This window comes from Macrosteles quadrilineatus, unplaced genomic scaffold (genome assembly GCF_028750875.1).
Source record: "Macrosteles quadrilineatus isolate MER2022 unplaced genomic scaffold, UCM_ALF_1.0 Scaffold_7__1_contigs__length_78375512, whole genome shotgun sequence".
NCBI lineage: Eukaryota > Metazoa > Arthropoda > Insecta > Hemiptera > Cicadellidae > Macrosteles > Macrosteles quadrilineatus.
The window spans coordinates 60,752,680-60,777,614 of NW_026542600.1; the positions used below are offsets into that span (position 1 = coordinate 60,752,680).

Below are 24,935 nucleotides of genomic sequence, written 5' to 3' on the forward strand. Positions count from 1 at the left end.
GAGTTATAAACGAAGTGGTGGGTAGGGATCCTTTGGGTCTGTTTTGTAGGTAGTTTTCTGTTGCTGTTAGGCCGTGGACATGAGGTATGTTTGTGTAGAGTGAGGTGACATCAATGGTGGCCATGAGAGTGTTAGCGGGGAGTGGTTGTTTGACATTGTTAAGTTTTTGCAGAAAATCATTGGAGTCCTTGATATATGAGGCCAAGTTTTGTACTAGCGGTTGTAGATAGGCGTCTACGTATGAAGAGATACGTTCCGTTAAAGAACCGCAGCCTGATACTATGGGCCTTCCTGGCGGTGGTGTTATGCCTTTGTGGATTTTTGGTAATATGTAGATTTTTGGGCAGATGGGTTCTTCTGGTATTAACAGATTTGTTGTTTCTGGGGAGATATTGTTGGATTTGGAGTGTTTGTAAATGATTTCCTTGAGTTCAGCGGTGTACTTTATAGTTGGATCTTCTTTCAGAGGGAGGTATGTGGAAGAATCACTGAGTTGGCGTTGGATTTCTGACACATAGTGTTTGGAAGTTTTACCAAGATAACTTCTTGGTACAAAACATCTCGGATCCCACTTTCGAAAACAACGTAACCTCTACAACACTCCATAACCTCACCGAAGCCGAGAAAAAAGCCATTTCAACTTTAAAATCAAATACTGATATCATGATCCTTCCAGCTGACAAAGGCTCGACCACAGAAATCATTTCTGATTTCTGTGGTCGAGCCTTTGTCAGCTGGAAGGATCATGATATCAGTATTTGATTTTAAAGTTGAAATGGCTTTTTTCTCGGCTTCGGTGAGGTTATGGAGTGTTGTAGAGGTTACGTTGTTTTCGAAAGTGGGATCCGAGATGTTTTGTACCAAGAAGTTATCTTGGTAAAACTTCCAAACACTATGTGTCAGAAATCCAACGCCAACTCAGTGATTCTTCCACATACCTCCCTCTGAAAGAAGATCCAACTATAAAGTACACCGCTGAACTCAAGGAAATCATTTACAAACACTCCAAATCCAACAATATCTCCCCAGAAACAACAAATCTGTTAATACCAGAAGAACCCATCTGCCCAAAAATCTACATATTACCAAAAATCCACAAAGGCATAACACCACCGCCAGGAAGGCCCATAGTATCAGGCTGCGGTTCTTTAACGGAACGTATCTCTTCATACGTAGACGCCTATCTACAACCGCTAGTACAAAACTTGGCCTCATATATCAAGGACTCCAATGATTTTCTGCAAAAACTTAACAATGTCAAACAACCACTCCCCGCTAACACTCTCATGGCCACCATTGATGTCACCTCACTCTACACAAACATACCTCATGTCCACGGCCTAACAGCAACAGAAAACTACCTACAAAACAGACCCAAAGGATCCCTACCCACCACTTCGTTTATAACTCAACTGATAAGATTCATACTGGAAAAGAACTATTTCCAATTTCAGGACAAACACTTCCTACAGATCAAGGGCACTGCCATGGGTACAAGAATGGCCCCATCTTATGCTAATCTCTACATGGGGAATTATGAAGAAAAGTTTTTGTCTAGCCGTGAACACCTCCCCATTTGCTGGTTTAGATACATTGACGACATTTTCATAATTTGGACCCACGGTGAAGAATCACTACGGAAGTTCCTGGAAGACCTCAACAGTTTTGGACCGCTAAATTTCACCTGGGATTTCTCTGAGACTTCCATCAACTTTTTAGACCTCACAATTCATCTAAGGAACAATAACCTCACCACATCTATCCACATAAAACCGACCAACCACCAACAATACCTCCATTTTTCTAGTTGTCATCCGAATAACACCAAGAGATCACTTCCTTACAGTCTTGCCCTAAGGGGAAATCGCCTAATTTCAGAACCGAAAGACCATACACAATACCAAACCCAACTTCAAAAAGCCTTCGAAAACCGAGGCTATCCTGGCACTCTCGTAAAATCTCAGATCCAAGCAGCTCAGAATCCACGTCCTACTACAAAGAAAAATACCAACCATCTTCAAGTAAATTTGATAACCACTTACCACCCTGGCCTGCAACAACTAAACAACCTCCTCAAAACGGGTTTCAAAATCCTAGAGTCCTCCAGCCAAACCAAAAACCTCCTTTCAAGAGCCCCTTCCATAATTTATAGGCAACCCCCAAATTTGAGGAATATGCTAGTCCACCCAAAACTCCCAAATCCATCAAAAATACCATCTGAGAAACCAAGACCGGGCTCATACCCATGCAATGAAAACCGATGTAAATCTTGCCAGATACACCATCCTACAGAAACTTTTACCAGCACATACCATAATAAAAATTACAGAATCCAAGGCCATCATACCTGCAGCTCAGAGAACCTTATCTACCAGCTTCAATGTTCACATTGTCCAGCCCAGTACATAGGCCTAACAACCGAGACTCTCCGAAAACGCATGAACGGCCATCGACATGATGTTAAAACTAGCAAAGAAAAACCAGTTGCACAACATGCCTTATCCCACCAACTTCTATTTGATGACTGTTTCACCATAAAAGCTCTAAAATCATTGCCAAAGAACCAATGCAATAGTTCAATGCTCAGAAGATGGGAATTAGCTTACCAGTTTGTGACCAACTCCAGAACCCCACCTAACCTCAACATTAGATAATATCCTCATATCCTCACCCTCACAGCTAACTCTTAAGTATTTACTTCCATGGACAAAACTAATTTGCTTTTCAATATACATATTATATGTAAATACAATATTGCAATGTGCCTGTATTTAGTGCTTTGTGTAGTGTCAGTTGGACAACCTGTCAGACATTTTGAATTCAAACTGTGTCATCCTATTTTAAACTGTTGTTCTTGTAACTACCATCTAGGCCTACTTCTGAAGAAGCCTCTGAAAGAGGCGAAATATTAAGTATTATTATGTGTGTGATTTTATGTGTTCTTTGACTCATCTGCAACCTTTCATCAGGTGAGTTAGCTGTGTCCTCTCCATCCTATATATTTATTTAATCCAAGCTAAATGCTTTTTCCTAAAAACATATTTGAATAGGACGTAATTCAAGCCATAGCCTTGAGTTTAGAGACCGAGTTTGGCTTTGTTCCAGCTATGCGTAGATCGACACTGCTGCTACACGTTTTTATAGAGATTGCGGCGAATCGGTGTATTCTGTCAGCGGATCTCGAATCTCAAATTTGAATCTTTTCTTTGGATTCGAGATTCGGATTCAACACATCCCTATTAATAATACAACAAAAGTACAGTAGTTTTTTTTTTTAAGAAAATTGAATTTTTACATGATTAAATTATTAAATTTAACACGATTGCAGATGATTCAAGATTCAAAGAGTCTTTATTCACACAGTACAAATTTTCGTACATGAATAATGTTTATTGTTAGTTACTACCTAAATTAGCAATAAGAAACATTTAAACAAAATACTATAGGCTACATTATTTTAAATTTAAATTACTATAATCTTCTATTTTGTAAGGTGCAAGGTCAAGTATGAATGCCTTCAGTTTTTTCATAAATTTAAATTTGTCTTTTTAGTTTTTTAAAAAACTAGGAAGTTTTCAAAAAAAAAATAGTTTCCAATATAAGAAGGTTTATTTTTAAAAAGTTCCAGTCTTGGTTTTTCTTTAGCTAAATAATTTTTACCCCTTGTATTATAATTATGCACAGGCAATTCTTGAGTCTCAGCAATATTAAAAAAATATTTAATTGTTTCAAAAATATATAGGGTGTGAACTGTAAAAATGCCCATCCCTTTAAAATAAGATTTGATGGACTGGTTATATTTTAATTTATGTATTATCCTGATTGCTTTTTTTGTATTTTCAAAATCTTTTTTAAATCCACTTTTGATACAGCTTGTTCATTACATTACAATACTAATAAGGTACTAATTTCGTTATAAGAAGAACACCAAATTAGTGATGTTCGAATCCAGGAATTGTCCCAAAAAAGAGTGATGATGATGATGATGTCCTCGTGATTGCGGGAGATGTTGGAGATGTTGCACAATCCCAGGAAGTTCCACTTATAGGGCTGGGGTCGCTTGGGTTAATTTGGCCTAGGGCCGCAGGTACCCTAAATACAGCACTGAATATTTGTACTTTTGGCTCACACTGCAATGGTGTCATTGAATCATTTGACTTAGTTTTCAATTCTCTTATTTCCAATGTTGTCCCATATTGGAGTTTCTTAAACAATTACACCATCTATTTTGTTACTACCATCAAGTTAACTTTGTTGCCAATTTCTCAACATTGCAAAGATTGTTTCCTAGTTATCTCTCATATTAACCCTCCTGCTTGGTTACAGCTATCCTCGGCTTCCACTCCATGATGAACCAGGACCAGTACCACGCTTCTCTTCTCAACAAAGGTCAACCCGTTGGTCTAGGATGGGATGGCATCACCAAGGCTAGCCAACCCAAGGTGTTCCCTGCTGACCCACCCAACAGTACCGACCCGGAGCAGACCATCAAACAGGTCAAAGAAGATGACCACAAGCTCATTGATCTCAACTGGAATAACATCAAGGTACCCTATGTAGTCTTGGTCTTACCAGGATCAATTATGTTCTATTTACATAGTTTTATAATCGATCAACCACTTGCCCTTTCTCTGACCATGGGATCACCTCTCGGTATTACTTCATAGTCTCAACGTTTCAGTTTCTTCATTTTCGTGTTCATGATCTTGCAATCTGGCTTCCTATCAGGTTCCAACTGCTTGCCATCATAACTCTTACCAATGTCTAGTTCTATTTAATTTGATGACACTCTGTTGTAAATTTGCTGCATCAAAAGATTGCATGCTCGGCATCGTCTAGAAAGAATGCTGCAGTTAAAGCAGTTTCCATCTTCTTACTTTTGCATCTTATTAAGATACATCTGAAATGCCTCATGTGCTGTGAAAGCCTGAGTGAATCAAAAGTTCATGCTTCCAAGGTCTAGCCAGGACCTTTGGCTGTCTAACGATGAGTCCATCGTCCTAATTGTTGTCCCATCTATTTTTCCACCTATCCGTGAGTATTGGGTGTGCCCTTCTTTTGGAATAATGGATGGAATTTCATAATCCAAATAGGAAATTACTTGAATGTTATGACTACAATCTGTATAATGTATAGGTAACATGGAATTTCATAACGTGAATGGTATAATAGTTGACTCACGACTCATGTAGGTACTTAGTTCTGGTATCAGTGGGGTAAATCATTGTGGGCTAGATCATCATGAACTTAATTTTCCTTTCTACACAAATTGTAGTCATTGTATTTGTAAAGCCAACCTTGATGTTTTTTTTTTGTTGCCTCGAGGGAATCTATTAACTTTTAGATTTTAAAATCAAACAACAAAGGAACAGTAAAATATGCCAATGTAAGGATCATCTAATAGATATTGTCTATTGCAGAACATCGCAGATGAGAAGTTTGAGCAACTGTTTGCAGCGTTGCCTGACAACACACACTTGGAGACTCTCAGTCTCACCAACGTAGGCCTCACTGATAGGCTTGCTCTCAAACTGGCTGATGCTCTGGAGAAGAACAACACACTCAGAGTCATCAAGTGAGTTCTTGGTACTCTATCAAACATTAACTATTAACAGTCAAACATTGATTAGGTACCAGACTGAGACTAGTAGTGACCTGCTTTTATGATAACACTCCTTAGAATTATAGCTTAAACATTAAAAAGAAGTAATTTTGATAACAAGTTGTTTTCCATGAGATAATTGCATGTGATTGCTGATTGAATCATGCAAGATTGTTTATTAACTTGTGCATTAAATAATAGTGTTGATACGTGGTCTAACAAAACACATCACAAATCTAACAAAACATTTAGCTATTCAGTTACCCTACTTTCCAAATACAAGAGTGGAAATAGCTCATTTGACTACTCTTGGAACTAATTTGCTTCTTAGACCCACATACATTCAGTAAGCTAGACATAAATTGTTATCCTAGCTCAGGAATTGTGAAATTAATAAAAATTATAATTTTTAATGTCGTATTAGTAGCATACATTTTTGATTGTTGTGAACTAAAACTGATTTTTTAGAAAGCATGAATCTATTTTCTTCCTGCCAATGATGGGTCCATTCCAGAAATGTTTGATTCTCATTCCAATTCTTTGAAATCGATTCTCAATTCTCGATTGTGATTCTAATATGTTAAAAACGTTTAACACTGTCGTGTAGACATCAACATTGTCTCCTCAGTCATCATCGTCTTTAACAATTGCGGCAAAATCATGAACATCTCCCACGGTCACGGAAACTTCACTGTCGTCGTCTTCCGTGATCGCGGTAATACTGGTAATTTTCTGATCGTGCGATCTCCACAGATGTGTGTCTGGTATTTGTATATCGGAAACGACTTTGAGGGGTCGATTCTCAAATCCGATTCCAAAGCCGAGAATATGTGGAATTGAGAATTAGTAACTTTATACATACTTTTCACCTGTAAGTTATTCTTTAACAAGTATATTATGACCCTAGAACTGCTGATTGGTCATTTTATGGCCGATCAGGGTCCTTACGGTCACAGAATGACCCATCCAATATTTTACGTTTATTCAAGCTCTCCCGCGGTTACGGTAACATCGTCATAGTTTTTCGCGATCGCGGCCAAATTATAAATATCTCCTACGGTTGTATGGACACCATCATCGTCTCACGCGGTCACGGAAAAATTGTCATTGATTTTCACGCTCCTGTCAAAATTATAAATATTATGATTCTACTTTGCGATTGTGGTGAAAGCATAAATTTTCATGGCTCAGCGTATTTTCCTTAAAAGACTCTGAATTTCAGTAAAAGTCCAACTATATAAATTGTTGATCATCTTAATGGGGTCTGGTCCCAATTGATTCGGATAATTGGAGTTCTACTGTAGTATACAAGTTGGGACGCCGTCATGGTTCTTACAATTCCCCTATTGGGTGGGGGTGGGGGTGATGGTTGGAGTGTCCAACCGAAATCGATCACCACTTACCATCTTTTATATATATTTACCATCTTGTGAGTCAACAGTAGGCCTATAAGTGTAAATATAGTATTACAAGGGTTATTAGACCTTTTTTGTATTTTCAGGTAATTTAATAACATGTACAATGCTTATCAAGAAGTTATTAAAAATAATATAATAACTCTGTCCAATTTAAAATTTAAATATGGCGGCCATTTAATTTTTATAATTTAAATTACTAAAATTTCTGGCTGATTTACGATATCAGGAACACTGTGATATCTAACATTTCCTATCAAACGACGCCAAATTAAAATAGATCAAAAAAAGAAAAATAGTTGAAATTACAATTTTTAGTTGCAAAATGAGGTGCAACCTGCATAGCAGCCTATTCAATTTCAATTTTTAATTTTAATTTTTAATAATTTGTTTTATTTTCAGTCTTGAAACCAACTTCGTTAGCCCCAATGTGATTGTTCGCTTGGTAAAGTCCTTGCTCAAACAACAATCAATTGAAGAGTTCAGAGCCTCAAACCAGGTAAGCTTTGTTAAAATATATTACAAAAGAGTTTGTAGTCATTTCACATAAAGTCTTGACAATTTGTCTACAGTGTGATATTATTTGATATGTAGTGGCATAGTGCCTGGATATTTTTTTAGGCTTGAACCTAAAAATATTGAATATAAATATGGATTTTTAATTATGTCTTTTAAATTTAAAATAAAACATGGAGCATGAAATGTGTTTAGGTTGTTTACAGTGGAGAAAGAGTTTGATGTTTAATTCTGGCCTTTTCCCACAACCCATTAAATTTCTTTCTCAACCCAATAGTAGGTTACGACTCGTAGTTTGGTAACTGCAGATATTATTAAAATCCATGTGTGTAGCCCCTGAGCTGTTGGACTTAATGTAAGACTATATTTCTTACGTAATCCCATCACAGCTCAATAAAAAAAATGTATTGAGCTGTGATCGTATTACGTAAGCAATTTAGTCTTACACTGCAGATATAGATTATTTAGCGCTTGATAAAATAAGGGATTCTCCATTTACTTAAAAAATCTTAAATATTTTCATTATAATTTTATTGCATTTTTATTATTTTTCAACATGACAAAAAATTAATTATTGTGACTGTGACTGTCTTTTAAAGAATCTATTGACATACCACAATGTATTAACATTGATGATGTGGTTGCATACTAATGACCTGACACAGTTCTAAGGACAATTACGTATCATGGGAATTTGTAATTTCACCTTTGGCAAACTGATCTCTTTAATTGAGGACATAGTATCTTGCATTGTTACTTCTATTCAGCCAATTTAAATCCATTACGAACAAAAATTAACAGGGAAGGTTTGGAAAAAGCTGACACATATGTCTTTCCGTGACATTTTAGACTAGACCCTTATTAGACAAGGAACATGGAACATTAGTTTCTAGGCGGGGACAAGTCAATAGTTGGCAACTTTCCCCAGACCTGAGTATTGATTGTGCACCAAGACGTGAAAGATTTATGTCGTGACAATGAATGAACCTCCACTCCAAAACGTTTCTGATCGTCTGTACTAACACTAAGATAGTATAAGCCATTCAGTTGCACTCATCAACCAGTTTTTTGTTTGATTTACTCCCATGGAGGTACAAGCCTTCTAACAAGAATTATAGTTATTTTTATGATAAAACTATTTACAGGCCTACTAAAAATAAACCAACCAATGATATCTACATCATAATATATACAATTTCAGAGATCAACGGTGCTGGGTAATAAGATAGAGATGGAGATTACGAACCTGGTGGAGCAGAACCAGACTTTGTTGAGGCTAGGACTCCATCTCGAGTACAATGATGCTAGGCATCGCATCGCTTCACATCTACAACGCAACATTGATAGGAGTAAGTATCTGCTTTGTATAATTACTCATCTATCTGTCATGTAATATCATTCTAAATATCATTCTTTTTTACAAGTAATGATATATATCAAGATGAAAAACAACTTACTTGTAATTTATCTTCATTGAACCGCTTTTTAAGTTAAACTGTGGTAACCACTGGAAACTTTGGTAAATGAAATATACAAATGACTGCCATCATATGCATGCAAGTTGTTTTTCATTGTAGATATTTTCATCTGGTTTAGGTCAAGTGTCGCTGTACCCTCAAGAAAAAAGAATTTCACGCTCTATGGAGGTCACAAAAACTCTAAACTTATTATGTTTGTTTATCTTTTTACAGCAAATTTGAAATATTTCTCCACTATTACCCTGACTTCTATCTTTTCTTGAAATACAACTATAATTGTCTTCCTTAAGTTTTATCATTTTAGCCTTTCACAGATAAAACAACATAGTTCTCAATATTTATTTTGTTGCCTAACCGATTTCAGATGTCTCCTAGATATTAAACACATATTACCGAGTGGTGACAAATAATCTTATTTCTATTTCAGCTGTAGTTTTTAAGTCAAAGTCATCGTCAGTTAAAATAGAGGTACCATCCAATGCTAGGTTGAGGTAACTATACACAAGGTTATGCATTTTCCCCTCGTATTATCTGTACTGTACACAAGTAGATCTCCTACCCTATAGTTTGGAGTTATACATAAACTCTCCTTTGTGTAAAAAATATATCCTGAAGTGTAGGTAAAGATATTGAGGATTAGACTAAATGTTATCATGATATGCTTCACCATGGAAGTAACAAGTAATTTTGTACTCAGATAGTGATTTACAAATCCATAAAATGTCAAATTATAGTCCGATTACATTATGTAAACTACTTCGTTGAAGTGTTTACTGACTTAATTTTCATACCCCATATTTATGTACCATCCTCAAGATTCCCGTCTACTGTTTTAGTTAGGTAAAGTATATCATGTTGCCACCATGTGTTGTTCTGAGCTGCTTTCAGTGGTGTCTCACGTTCAAGTTTTGGTTTTCTAAACCTGTTATTTACAGAGAGAGAGGAGTAGTCCACGCCTCCTCCCTCCTACCTCCTCATGCCTCTCCTCTTTTTCCCTTGGTTTTCGCGCTTATAGAGCATGGCTGCATTCGTCTTCAGTAGATGTAGATGTCAACGTCTAGTTGTCCTGTTTTGAGTCAGCTAATTTTCAACATTTTTCTAACAGTTTTTATCCTCTCCTTTAAATCCTATTCCCCAAAGTGATAATATAAAATTAAACTCTATTTTATTATAATAAATAATTTTAACTAATATTTGTCTTATTGAAATAGTAACCTAGTACTTTTCATAAAAAATAGTCATTTAATATAACCTCTAGAAATGTAATTAAAAATATGATGTGTTTAGAAATTTAGAAAATACTTGTTGTTAAATGTTTAAAGTGGTTCAAAGCCCTGATAAATGATAGTTGCTTCAATGTTTAGTTGAGTAGAAACAACTTTTATAAAGTAAGAAAAGTTAATAGTAGGTAAATATTAAACTAACAAAATTAATTCTGTGGATATTTCAAAGTTAAATTATACTACTTTATGGTTGTCTACAATCTCTAATCTATGTTACTAGTGGTAATTTTGCTTGGAAATTCTCATCTTTTCAGAGCTTTTTAGTGTCTAAATGAGCTTTCATGATTATTTTGTTTCAAATTTTTAGCTTTGTTTCCATCTCAATTGAGGGCAGTTTTTATTAGGCCTATTCTAAATCAGTTAAAATAAAGTAATAAAATTAAAAATAAAATGTTATCAGTCTTAATCTAACATTGGTTTCTTATGATGTAAATATTCTAATAATACAATAGATGAAATATTGGTATATAAATATCAGTCAAATAAATGAAACCTCTCTGACCCAAATTCCTTGAAAATTTGAACCAAATAATGCTTTGCTTGCTTTCATCTACAACAAAATAAAAGTGAAAGCTAAAATGTGATAAACTAAATAAACATAACCATAGTTGTAATAACTGCTAAGCTGTATTCCCGCCCGTTCCCTTTAGAGTATCGGCTGAAAATAGTGGTGCCTAAAAGAGGAAGCGCCAGCACAGAGGCGAGTTTTAGCCTGACGAGACGTAAGGACGGCTCAGTACGCATCATGGGGCGCGAGTGACCGATGACCAAGACGTCAGTGAGTGAACACAATTGTTGCGACACACTCTACAGGACAGAAGCCTAACTCAGTACAAGACTAAGGCAGACATTTTACAACAACGGACTTTACCAGCATTGCTCATTGCTCGTTGTTTGGACATTATCTTTGCTCGTTTGTGCTGCATAATATTTTGCCTCTTTATTTCTTCCTTTGAACCTATCCTCTACCCTGACAGTTGTTTGTCCGGACAAGTGTAATATTGACATTTGTTTAAATTATGTAAATTTAATCTTTTTATAAAGTTTTATATCTTTTGAGACCATTTTAAAGCATATTTTAGAGAAACTTAAAGTTCCCTACACGAAACTTTTTAAAAGTGTTTTGAGTACTCCAAAACAATTGTTTTGTAACTAGAGGTGGATTTTTCTAAATTTCAAATGTCTGCTTTAGCGTAGTAGTGAGAGATTGCAAACCTGTGTATATTGTTGTTTAAGTGTTAGGATGATAGATTTGTGGTAGCAATAATTTAGTACCCACCTATCCTAGCAGCCCAAACTCAGTGCTACCAGTGCTTTTTAATTCTTTGCATTTCTTTCTGTAGAAATCCCAATGCTTTCTGTCACAGTTGTCTTATTTGTTGCCAAAACTCGCCCATTATAACCGTACAAGAATTTTACACAATATCTCATTATGTGCTACTTACTCCCTGGAGCAATTACACCACAAAAAATTATTTTCAGTAGTATTGAGCCAATTTATATACACTTAAACAATTAACTTCAATAATAATGCCACCTTTGAAATTTTAAAAATAAATTCAAAAAGATACGTTAAACATTTTTGACCATAAAATTGTTTATATAAACAGTACATTTTTGTAAATTTACAGATATTTTGGCAAATAGGCTATCTCAATCCCAAGGAGATCTGACAATACTTCTAAATAGTCACACTGTTGTTCAGTTAGCCATAAAGTAAAAGAAACAATCAAAATCTGTAGTTTGTCGATAAAAAATAATGAAATTTTTTTTGTTTATATACATATTTTTTTATAGTTTGAATTTAAAGTCTTTTTTAATGTAAATTATTTTTCACATCTGATGAATTTTTAGAATAAAAGGGCTAGCTGTTATCCCTTATATTCTACAATTTAAAAATCTGGTGTAGAGCCTTTATTTAAACAAAACTTCAACAAGAAACTATTCTTGGTGCTGCATCAAGTGATTTCATGTAAAGAACAGAGAAAAATATTTGATATCCAAGAACCTGCCACAAACAACCAAGACACATGACAAAAATATAAATCAGCTAAAATCAAAAATCAAATAAAATTGTCTAAATCTGCTCATACCACGCATTAAACTTGTATATAATTAAACATTCAGGATGGGTCCTTTTGCTTGGTAAAACAGACAATACCTATTTAAATCATAATTTCGAACAACAGATTGAATAAAAAATAACTGAAATAACATGATAATACACTAAAATTAATACAAATTTAAAGGTAACCCCCAATAAATAAGAGTCTTTTAAATTATAATTTCTCTGTTGAAAGGGTAAAAAAGTTAACCAATAAATCTTACAATATTTATAAATCATATGTAGGTAATAATAGGTTTATTGAAGAATATCTTAAGTCATCAATTGACAATGTGTTTGAGTCTTTTGTGGCATCAGAAAAGACAACATGACAGGGGTTAGTTGCAATCAGGCGAGTTTGTGAGATGTTTGTGTTTTGTGACAGTACGCAAGGACTTTACGCTGCGACTGCAGTTTAGGTTCTTTAACCATCTCAACAGGAAAACGATGTTCAATTAGGCAGGTACCGTGATCGCGTTGTCTTCTATCTCTCTCTAAGCTGCTTCTAAATTAATAGGCTTAAACTGTAACTGCTTTTCTAATTCACTTTACTACGAATACTTTTACTGGTAAAAACTTTCAATTTTGTATTCGACATAATGAACACATTTTTTTAGAAATCCCAATTTTTTGGGGTTTTCTTAAAATGTTCAACACATCTGAATGTCGTTTTTTTAATTGTTAGTAAATATTTTTTTAAGTATTAAAGGGAAACTAATCAGTACCAATTTTAATTGAAGTTTTATTTTATTTAACCTGATTTTAACTGGAAATTTAATTAGTATACCTAATATGCTTATGAATATATTTTTAAAATATGTTTTTCTGCATTCAATAATTTCAATATCATTTACCCTATTGATTTTTTGTTCTTGTCAAAGAAATTACTAAGGCAATGAAACTCGTTATAATATCAATGCCATTTACATTGTAATGCATAGATGAAATACAGTACTAACGATTATGAAATGCTTGGAAATGGCTTCATCTTCATCTTACTGCGTTATACTTAATTGTGTTTATTCATCTGTGTGCATACAATTAACAGTGTTATATTTTAACATTGTAACTTTATAGATGTTTGTTGTACTAATACTGTATTGATTTTGTTTTGTTTCAGTAGCCCACTAACACTTCAGTTGTGTATACAGTGCATATTATGAAATTGAATCTTTATACTTTTGTAGTTACTACATGATAGTTTTAAAACCCCAAGAAATTCTTTCTGTAATTTGATTATTTTTATTATGTATTGTGTTTGAATCATATTATGATTTATTAATAATAAATTTCATCTTTAGGGTCTAAAGTGGGAAGCTCAAGTTTAATGACAATGCAAAGGTTGAAAAATGAGCAAGGGTCAGAAATACACTTTCAGTCTGTGTGATGAACTATATTTTTTGTCATCCTGCATTATTCTGTAGTCTAAATAATTCACAAAATGTAAATTGAGTACATAGTTTACCTCTATTGATTAGCTTCAAAATAGTTTCTTGTTTTGTCTTGTATATTCAAACAGATGCTATTGCTATTTAGATGAATATTTATTACCCTACCAACGCAGTAGTTCATTCATATTTAATTATTGTAATTTGTTTTGGTATCAATTTGTAAAAATTTAAAAAAGGGATATAAAGATACGATAAGATAGGACAATAAACAGAAGCCAAACTTAATAACGATACGAAGATAATTTTGTTATTAGGGACTAGTATTTTTAAGCAGAAGAATTTTAAAGCTATAAAAATGTACGGCTGATCCTCAACTCCGGATGATTCCTTTTCCTCCTAGGAAATTTAAAACAGCTCTTTTCTTGCTGCAGTATGACAGAAAATATATAGAAATTATTAACTAGGTTCCTTTAAGACTCTTAAATTCAAAAATGGGATTTAGATGCTCAAACAAATTGATCTCGTAGTTTACAAATAAAAATAAACAGCTTATTTCCCTTCTGTGACGATTTTATTCATTGTGTTATTTCTTGTGGTTTGTTTACTGTACTAATCTATTAATGTGTTGGTAGTGAAGATTCGCGGTCCACACACAACTCACCACCCCCACACTACGTCACGGTCACGGTACACATTTTCAACGATTTCACTTGGCATGATTCTTTCAAAACAACTTCTTCGCCTTATTTAACAAATAATTTTATTTAGCTGGCAAATTTCCAACAAAGCGAACTGAGTATAGCATGTAAGAAGTAATGTGAGGTGCGTTAACGCTGCTTCGCTACTTACATGTCACATCCCCACCCTATGAAATTGGTCGTTCGATCGTTCCAGTTTGTGTGGGCCACGGATCTACACCGCATGTCAAAGATTTTTAGAACAAATCTCTTTTGATGAGGATTTTTGATGAATAATAATGTGTTTTGTCTTTTTTCAGCAAGTTGCATGTTTTGCAGTTTTCTCCCTTTGTCTTTTCTCAAGTGCTGCCAACTTGAATATTAAAGTAACCTATTTCCTATTTCTTTCAACCGAGAAAAATGTTTTTGATCAGCCAATTAGATTGTACATATTAGATTTATTAAGTTGGCAGTACTTGTTGTTGTGTTTGTTGGTAGCACTGATTGTTTTGGTCTGTGTTTGCAGTACGCCGTCAGAGTCGGAAGGAAACATCCACGTCCTAGGCTAGGTCCAATAGGTACTCCTCATTTTCATGAATTTTATTTTTACTCTCCTAGCTTCTTGAGTTTAACGCTTATTTCTGCTTTCTAAATGCACTTGTGATTCATGGTGCCAGGTATTTGTGCTGTTTTTAACACTTCAAACTATGTTAATATAAGGTATTCATTAAGTATAAGCCTTATAATAGTGCTAAGTTAAAATGTAATTATTATGATTTTTGTCAAAACTAAATTCATCATAATATATGTATTTTGAATGGTATTTTAAACCAAGTTAATTACGTTGAATAAGAGAGAAAACATAATCTTTGTGGCTTGAGGCTTGGTAATTAGTTTAGTATCAAATGTTTGGTTAATTTAAAAAGAGCATAGTTAATTTCATTCAAACCACACAATATGTTACTAATTATGGTGATTTAATAATTGTTTTATTGCTTGCTTGTTCGTTTGTCAAAATACATTGATTTTTAATCTATTGAATTACTGTATGACTTTCATAAACAAAATATAAACCAAATTTTTATTCTTAAAGTGTTCTATTTATTTATACTAAAAATAGTTTTATTAATTAAAGCCTTTATAGGTAATTGAAAGATTACCATTTGAAGCTCCATAAAAGGTGTATCAAATTTACTTTGGCAATTCAAAGGAGTGTTCTATTGTTTGCAAATTTATACTATGCAATGTCATTGATTTTCATTGGTAATCAGCTGATTTATTTAAATAAGACAACTCCCTTATAATAAGGGAACTTTGAAGTAAGCACTGATAGTAGATGGTAATGTTACCAACAAATATACTTCTAGAGAGCAAGAGGTTAATTCAATAGCAAATACATTTGTGTGGTTATGGTTAAATTAAAAGAGTTGATAAGTCAAACGGAAAAAACAAATAATGTTTAAAATAATATTTGGGGTGGAACAAAGCTAGTGTTTAAAAAAAATTATGTGTTAAGCTACTAGGTTTTGGTGGCAAAATGGCACCAATTTAGGTTTCCATGCCCTTGTAGGGAATAGCAGACAAATTAAAAATTGTTTTTAAATATTTGTATTTGCTTACATTAAATTTCCATAAGTGCACTAAACATTGTTTTGATTTCAAATTAATTTATTGTAATTTTCAGAATCTTCATTAAATGTCCAAGAGTAATAGTACATAGTCATTAAAATAACATCTATGTAAGCTCTTATTCTGCAATGGAAGTTTGAATTTGTGGTTTTTGAGAAACAACTTAATAACTTTTCCAAAGTTTTTCTATACGACACTGGACTGTAGAAATTGTCAAATATTACTAAAAAACTTTTCCAATTAAAAACCTTTAATTAAACTTCTAAACTAAAATTAATTTTAGTTTAGAAGTTTAATCAAGTCCAATTAACTTTCTTAATAATTCAAATAATCATAATCCTATTTCTGTTAACAATTTATTTATATAACTGTAAACATATTATGTGAGGTAGGTCAATTGCTTTGTTGGTCACATAATCATTCACACAAAAACGTTAACAATTTTTGTGGATCAAAAGTCATATATATGAGAATTTAAAAAATCACCAAGAAAATCACCACTGAACTCTTAATTATAAAACTACCTCGTCGTTGGCTATTTGGGGGGGGGGGGGCTATCTTTCTGCACTGAAATTATAACGTTCTGGCCTGCCTTTCCTTCAAAAATTGACCATGTGGCCCTTGAATTAAAAAAAGGTTGCAGACCTTTGAATTTTTAGGATCAGTTTATTGATATGCATGTCCTTACCAAGTTTACTACATAAACTATTATAATAATTTATTGAGTATCTTATCCAAGGAAATACTCAAAATACTATCTGAAGTAACTAGAGAACCTCTTCATCCTCTTTGCGAGTAATTTCTCTAGTTATTGCTTACATTTGCTTCCTTTTTGTTCTGTCCTGTGTCTTGACTACCGCATGCTTTCTTAGTAAGGACTTGTAATTAACGCTTGGCTTCTTCCTTGGCTGTCATCCTCATCCGTTACTCTTGACTATCAGGTAGGCCTTAGGCTTTAGGCTGTTCAACTCTTTCTGCTCTTTGTCCTTCAATTATTGTGAATAATGTCATATTGAAAAACAATAATTCTATACTTTAAATTTGTGCAACCGATCCAAGTAATAAAATAAATACTTCAAATGTTATACTCAATTTTACTTTTAATGAATCTAAGTGCCATAAAGGCTTAAAGGCATAAAGGCTACTTTCAAGTTTGAACAAGTAGGTATCAATTGTCCAATATACTTTCCTATCTTACAATTTAGTGTAATTGGTTTGGAAAAAGGACTGAGCACAAGGAGTGGAAAGGGTTAAGGATGTACTGGACATTATTTCATTCAAACGAGCTGCTAAGTAAATAAGTTCTGCTTGTTCTTACTATCTAGGGTAAACTACTCGATGGTACATTGGTTTACGCTTATGATTTGTCATTTGGTAGCTTGCAAAACTGTTTGATATTTTACAGACTGAAGTGGAGCATTAACAGGTATGGCTACAGTTGTATGTGTCAGCATGTTTGGGAAACATCTTGGGAAGCACATCACACAGTCCATCAAATATATTATTTCTGCACTCTATGCTTTGAGATTAATGATTAAGTTAAGGTTTTAAAATGTATGTGTACAGTAGACTCCTGATTATCCACTAGTAGATTAAGAGTTCTTGGAGCTCAGATATACTAACTCATTAAACAGTAAAAAAACTACAAATCTCACAGTGCACTAGATATTTACATTACAATCTAATGGTAAATAAATAAACTCTAAAGCGGCTGTTTGAAATTGACAAAATTAACATTGCTCTTATGGCGGACAAATCCAAGATGGCCGTTAGCTTCCATGGACTCCCTTGGAAAACAATTCTAAACTACATCGAAAATTTCTTATCTCACAGTGTCCTAGATATTTAAATTATAACCACTTTGGCGTTTCAAAAAATATTTTTGGGTGGTAAATAACTCTTCAGCAGCTGTTTGAAATTGTCCAAGATGGCCGCTAGCCTCCATGGACGAAACCCACTTTTGCAAAAAATAAAAATAAATTTAGTACACAAGTTGAATGTGCATTTCACATTTTTATGTTTAATTACAAACAAGATTTTTAGCCCATCATCACAGTTGAAATAGAGTGGCCATTTTTTACTGCATTGAACACTGATGAATTTATAAATTACATTTTGTGTGTATTTCAATCTTTGTTATTACTAGTCTATTTCATAGGAATATCCCATATATTTTCTTTTGTTAATGGTCGTTAAAGTGAAACAATGCTTCAATGTAGCTACACTGCATTATTTAGAACATGTATTGTTAGCTAAACCTGTATTGAAGGATTGAAGCTTAACTATGCATTAAAAATTAAAATCAATGTTCTTTATTTCCGGGGCATTTTAGGTTATGTTTGCATTATCCACAATCACTCAGCTACTCACTATCGTGGATAATTGGGAGTTTATTGTAAGTGCTAATAAAGTTGTTTACGTTTTACCATATGTTTATAAAACTAACTATGATTATTCAATGTGCATTAGTGGCTGGCAATCAAAATACCCATCCAAATGATAGATTTAATATTTATCCCACATTTTTGTTGTTGTCAACCAGTTAATTGTATCTCTTAAATAAATTAATCAATTAATGCTGTTGGATTTTGAACCACATGTTTTTCTGATGATCAAATAAATATACTTTGGTCCTAAGAATATCATTTAATCATATTGTGCTCAACTGGAGAATTAATTACCTTGTCTTGAGCCTAACCACATGGATGGATTAGATTAATTTTAGTTTACTATTCCTTTTTCTTTAATTTGATTGTTGATCTGAAACAAGACACTAAAATACCAATAACATTGTGTAAACGAATTCAAGATTTGTGTGTAAATTTTGTCGTGTATTGTAACCACTACATAAATTAAACTATAGTTTCAAGTTTATTAAGACATCTCCCAATATACTAACTATTTTATAGTAAATTATTTAAATTTCAATACACTACTACAATATACTCATATTTACACATCTGCCCTGATTTAAAAATAAATATGTATGCAACACAACTATAGTACAAATTTTAAAACCAGATTCTATATAATTTTAACGAGAATAGGGTTTTTTACATTGCTCGTTTGTTGCTAATTAAAATATAAGTGTCATGTTTTTTATACTTATTTTATTTGCATTTTTCAATTTCACTCTCAATAATGCAATAATTACTAACATTCTGATTATGTAAGACCGTTAATCAATATATCTAATCTTAAATTACTTCTGTCAGCAGGTCGTTTGCGTCGGCTTGGTCACTTTTCTCGCAACTCGTTCTGCGGGTATTTCTCACGCTGAACTCGTCTTCATCGCCCTTCGTAGTCGCCATTTAGCTTTGCTACAAGTGTTTTTTTTACTGCCAGTCCTCCCAATCTGAACATCTCCTTGTTTGGCTTTTGTAGTTAGAGATGAGGTCTCGCCTCGGGTGTATTTATTTAATCTAAGGTTTTATTCACTAACAATTGGAACAAGTTCAAATTTAATTGTTATTAAATTTCGAGTCTACCTTAATTTGTCTTTTTACATTTGCTTTTAGTTTGGTTCGATTAAACGACCATTATTGGTGTTTAAATCCTTTTTTGGGTTAGTATATTGCTTGTCGTAACGTTACACAAGGGGGTGCTTTAGTATGAGATTGCCCGCTGCCGAGTCGATGTGAACGCCTATGTTGGTGAAAGCCAGTGTTCTCTGCTCTACGAACATTCTAATAATCAAAACATTTATGCATCGGAATACCTAATTCTAGGTGTTTCTGTCAGTTTAAAATATTTTGACATTGTATATTCATATTGTATATTATAAGAGTATTTGTAAGTATATTTCATTTCTGTGACATTTATTTATAGTTGAGTCATTTAGGTTAAATTCATTGTGATGGTTTAATACCCATGTTACGATGTAGATTATTTTTCGATACGGAAGAAAGATTTATTGCTTGAAAAATCACTGTTAATTTGTATAAATGAGTTGTACCAGTTGTACGAGATAAAAATTGTATTATAGTTTATTTTATCAAATAGTTTCTTCATTTTTTATCTATTTAATATGCAATCCATAATGCGAATTTATTGTACATTGAGTTTCGATGATATCTTTTTTACAGCGTAAACCTTTGCTAAGGCACGTCAGTAGATGCACATCTTTGTACTAGGGCATAAAGTTCACTTATTATGTTAAATATATAGTCATGTCTTACCATCTTGTTCTTTCATTCCCGTGTCATTTACAGTTATAATTCATTGCCTTTCTCAATTGAAACATGAGAAAAATATATACATCTACGGTACCTATAAAATTATTAAAAAATGTTTAGTCCTTTTGATAAAAGTTAGAAAGTTAGCATTGAAACCTACAAGCAACCCATGCCTTATAATTTATTTAAATGTGTATTGCTTGGTTTATTTTTGATTGGTGGTCGATAGCTACTCGTACTACTATGATTAACTTTTCCTTTTTTATAAAATTGAACAAAAGTACTCTATCTTAAATTAATATTGGGAAAATCCTTGCTGCAGACATAGGTTGTAAGAGAGGCTGAAAGACTGTAGGCTACAGATCAACAACTTATGAAATAGCTGTTTTTACTGGTCAGTTGGTTTGATCCTGAATGGATGAAATCTTTTTTATGGAACCAATGCTCACAATAATTGGGCTTTTGATAAATAATCCTAGCTAAAAAAGAAACAATGCTCTCTCTCATTATTCATCTTATCTTTACCTTAAAATAAGGACACACCCTGGAGTGTTGGTGTCATAGAAATTGAATAATTCAATTAGAAAGTTAAAATACCTCATTTTCCCCTTGTGGTCCAAGTTTGTCCTACTGGATTATGCGCATTTCGGTGCCAATGCCATTGTCAGATCCGGGTAAGAACTAATAACTCGCGCCAGACGTGTGTCGGTTCTTGACAAACCTAAAACTTCTTGATCTGCATTGGTTCATCACCAAACAAATCATTTGGCTTTGTAAAGTCTACTTTCAGGAATTTTATTAGAACTATTTTTACATCATAAAAAAGAAATACTAGAAAACCTAAAATAGTCGTGATGCAAAGTAGATATGTGAAGTATGTAGATATGTAGACAACACATTCTTGTTATATTCAGACAAACCCAGAAGAATGACCACAAAACAATGATGCAGACATTCAACCGCCAACATCCAATCTCGCTTTTACTAAAACGAAGAAAATTACAAGATCAATTTCTTGGATCTCATACTAGAGAGAAAGACGACTAGATCGGCTTTGAAATCTGCAGCAAACCCATGCAAACGGACACAACGACTAGCAGCAATTATATTCATCCAACAATCCGAAAGACTGCAGCCTTTAGATCCGTGTTCTACCAAAGCATACAAAATCCTACAGAGTGAAGCCAATGGGGAAAAAAGAATTAAATACCATAAAGAAGATTGCACAGTTAACTGATATCTACACAATAGAAGACATCGCAAGAAAGACAAAATAAAAATTGATGCCAGAAAAAGCTTAACAGCAGGAAAAAGCTGGAAGAAATAAAAGAGGAGAACATCTAATATTCTGCTAGTCATACGGGAACCAGGACACAAAGGGTTGCTATCAAACCCAAGGAATATGGTTCATCAATAGCCTTCAGAACTCAGAACACCTCTGGATGAAATACTGCATCCACAAATAGAAGATGGTATCAAATCCGACGCTTTGGGTTCTACAAAATAAATTGAACCAATTGTGATAGCTTTTACATTGGACAAACTGAAAACTTTATTAAACGTTTCAAAAACAATATTTAAATGAAGGATAATAAAACGAAAAGATAAAAATCTCACTCAGCACTTGTTACAAAATGGCCACTCATTAGGGAAAATGGAACAAAATCTATGTATCTATAGGCTCCTTGTATAGAATACAACTTTCTTCCCACTTTATACCATGCCATGTATCATGAACTTGTTTCGATGTTTTATAACCGTAGGTTACACTTGTATCAAACTGTTTTCATGTGTTCATGAACACGTATAATAGCCGGTCTTGATGTTGACCTACAGTTACGGTTACACAAGCACGGGACCTTACACACTACTTTTTTGTTTTTATTGCCACAATTAGGATGTTTTACCTTCGATACGTGTCTTCTTATCACATTTTTTTAGGCAAAGACTGACCTAATATTTTGCTTAGCATTCACGCACCTCATTTTCTCCGATAGGTTTTTAATATACGGGACGCATACTGTGGCCAGAGGTTTGTCCTTTTTGGTGGTAAACTTATATCAGAGATGGATACTTTTCTTAGGGCTTTATTATTTATAAATTGACGAGGATACCCACTATCGAGTAAGCATTTTTTTATTGTTATTAACTCCTGCTCAAAAGTCTGTTCATCGATACAGATTAGTTTCGCCTTTTTAATGAGCCCAATTATTAATCCTAATTCCCACAGGTAAAACGCAAAACACATCGTCTACATAACGTAACCATAACTTATGCTTAACCTTATTGTTGTAATGGCTTTTTGTTCAGTCATCCATGAAGATGTTACTTCATGGATGTAGGATGTAACATGTGTAAGTAAATTTTGACTCCAGTTGTACAGGGTGAGGCAATGAGAACGCCACAATTTGTTTTAGCGGTCACATGTTAATTGTTGCAACAACAAATGATCAGCTGTGCTTATAACATCAATTAAACTATGTAATTTTATTAAATATTATTCCTGAGGCTATTAACACTGAGATTTTGACGTGGAAACCTATTTAAAAAATAGTGATTCTTGTGCAAAAACCCAGATATTGTTTGGACCACATTCCATCCTTGGTCAACATGGCACTGTTCCAGATTGGGAAACAATGGTGAACTGGGTAAAATTATTTAGGATAAACGCTTAAACCTTAAAAATAATCGATAGGTTCCGCAAAACTCTTTGTACTCCAGCAAATGTTGAAAAAGTGCGAGTCGCAGTAACTGAAAGTCCAAAGAGATTTGCCAGGAAGCTTTTGTTGTTGAAAGCTTTACGTTGGCTCCTTTTTTTGGGAGGGGGGGGGGTTGTTCTAATAAGCTACTTGAAGTTAGAGGTTTTTCAAAATCACCCCACATAATTGCTTGAACGGAAGCTAGGAATTGTCCAAAAACTTAAATGATTCCTGAAGAAATGCTGGAGGAGTATTTTATGGAGTTTTCAAGTAAGCACTATGCACTCAGCATAGCAATGCTGGTGGCGCTGCCTACGAACTGACAGGCAAAGCTCTCTCAAAGTACGCTTTTTATCATGCGGTTGGCATTCTGGGTTATAGTAGTATGTTTTCTGTGTCAGAAGTCATAATCGTGCACACAAAATGTCTGTATACAAGTGCTCTTATAACGCTTTTCATTGAACACATTTAATCGGATCCATTTACTTTTTTTATCTTTGTTTTTTCGTTTTGATTCATTTAGTTTTTATTAAATAAAACTGTTTTTGTAAATAAAAGTATTTTTTTTATTTCAAAGCCAACTTGGCACGAAAAGCGTTATATTATTAGAACCATTTTTAAAGAACATAACATAATGTACATGGACGTTTTTTGTACATGATTATTACTTCTGATTGGATACAACCTTGCATTCCATGTATCCAAAAATTGGGCTTTTAACGATGTTTGGTTTGAGAGGCCATCCTCCTTGGTATATTTAGATTTAGAATTTAAATACAGAAATAATGGGTGGAAAACGTTTGACTAGTAAAGTTTTATCAATTGCATGGGCTAGTCAATTTTTATTGTGAGTTTCTTAGTAAATCATGTATAATAACATTAATAGTAATAAATAATCAATATAAATATGATTTAATGAGTGGGTCGCAAATGAAAAATCAAAGATGATGTTGGGTTGCCAGAATGAAAGGTTTGGGAACTGCTGTCAGAAGGAGTAGTTACCTTCCGATGATTGATTTCAACTTAAAAAAGAAGTCACGCCCTACCCCCTACTCTGTTATGGGGGATAAAAAATATTTTTTATGTAAAAAATTGCAAAACCTTTGTTAACAAGTAGAAGTATTGCCACAAACAGAATATTTCTATCTATTTCGGTTTTAAAAATACAGATTTGTTTCAATACTTAATTTACACACTGTATAACTGTTCAAAGGTATTTCTCTATAAACGTCCATTATGTATAAAATAAATATCTCTCACCAAATTCTATCTGGTGAGGGGGTAAAAATCCAGACCGTATTTTGAGCTTAACGAACATGATGGGGGTAAAAATTGTGGCCCGCACACTCTAGGCTTTATAATTTGATTTCTTCTGATTAAATTACAACTATGAAAAGATGCATTCAATTCCAAATTCAATTTTTTCAACTCGTGTTGTGCAACTCAAAAGTTCACAGCCGACATCTGGGACATCTGATTTGGTCTGTGGGTAAAATTCCAGGGAGATAAAATTCTGCTTACCCGTTGCTACTTGCTAGTGCATTCAATTATCCAATTTTGTTCCCATCCAGATGGGATCTGGTCCCAATAAATTTAGACAGTTGGGTGGTCTTCTCACTTCTGATGTAGTTAACAAATCCAGTGTGTAACTCTCCATGGGAATCCTAAGCTAGATGGTTTAGGGAGGTTTTACTAGTTCTTATACTTCGGCCACTGCTTTTTAGAAGACCAATATAGATGAGACACTACCATATGTAGGGAGTGTAACTGTGTATTAAATACAATTTTATCCTCCTAGAGCAAATTTTAATATTCTCTGTATTTTGAATATTGTTTTAAATATTTTACCTAACCCACCATGTTAAACTTCCCTATCCCAAGCGTGATGTATATAACTTCGTTACTTCTCGAGTGATGTAAAGTTGAAAAAAACTCACTCTGTGATGTAATGAAACCCATTTAAATA

At 33.7% G+C, this 24,935-nt stretch overlaps 1 protein-coding gene across 13 annotated transcripts in view; it reads left to right on the forward strand.

Annotated features, from left to right (window-relative positions):
• Positions 1-20,272, forward strand: part of LOC128997732 (tropomodulin-like) — a 145,397-nt gene extending 125,125 nt beyond the window's left edge. For 6 of the 13 annotated variants that reach the window (XR_008491132.1, XR_008491133.1, XR_008491135.1 and 3 more), the window contains 7 exons: positions 4,327-4,547; positions 5,421-5,575; positions 7,420-7,516; positions 8,735-8,882; positions 10,945-11,072; positions 14,993-15,044; positions 19,311-19,387. Coding sequence is in view for 5 of the 13 variants with exons in the window: in XM_054423378.1 (XP_054279353.1) it covers positions 4,327-4,547; positions 5,421-5,575; positions 7,420-7,516; positions 8,735-8,882; positions 10,945-11,054 (731 nt within the window). In the remaining 8 variants the exon portion in view is untranslated. Of the gene's footprint in view, positions 1-4,326; positions 4,548-5,420; positions 5,576-7,419; positions 7,517-8,734; positions 8,883-10,944; positions 11,073-12,783; positions 12,862-14,992; positions 15,045-19,310 lie in introns of all 13 variants that reach the window. The other 7 variants (XR_008491130.1, XR_008491131.1, XM_054423378.1 and 4 more) reach the window with 7 other exon arrangements.
• The last annotated feature ends 4,663 nt before the right edge of the window (positions 20,273-24,935 follow it).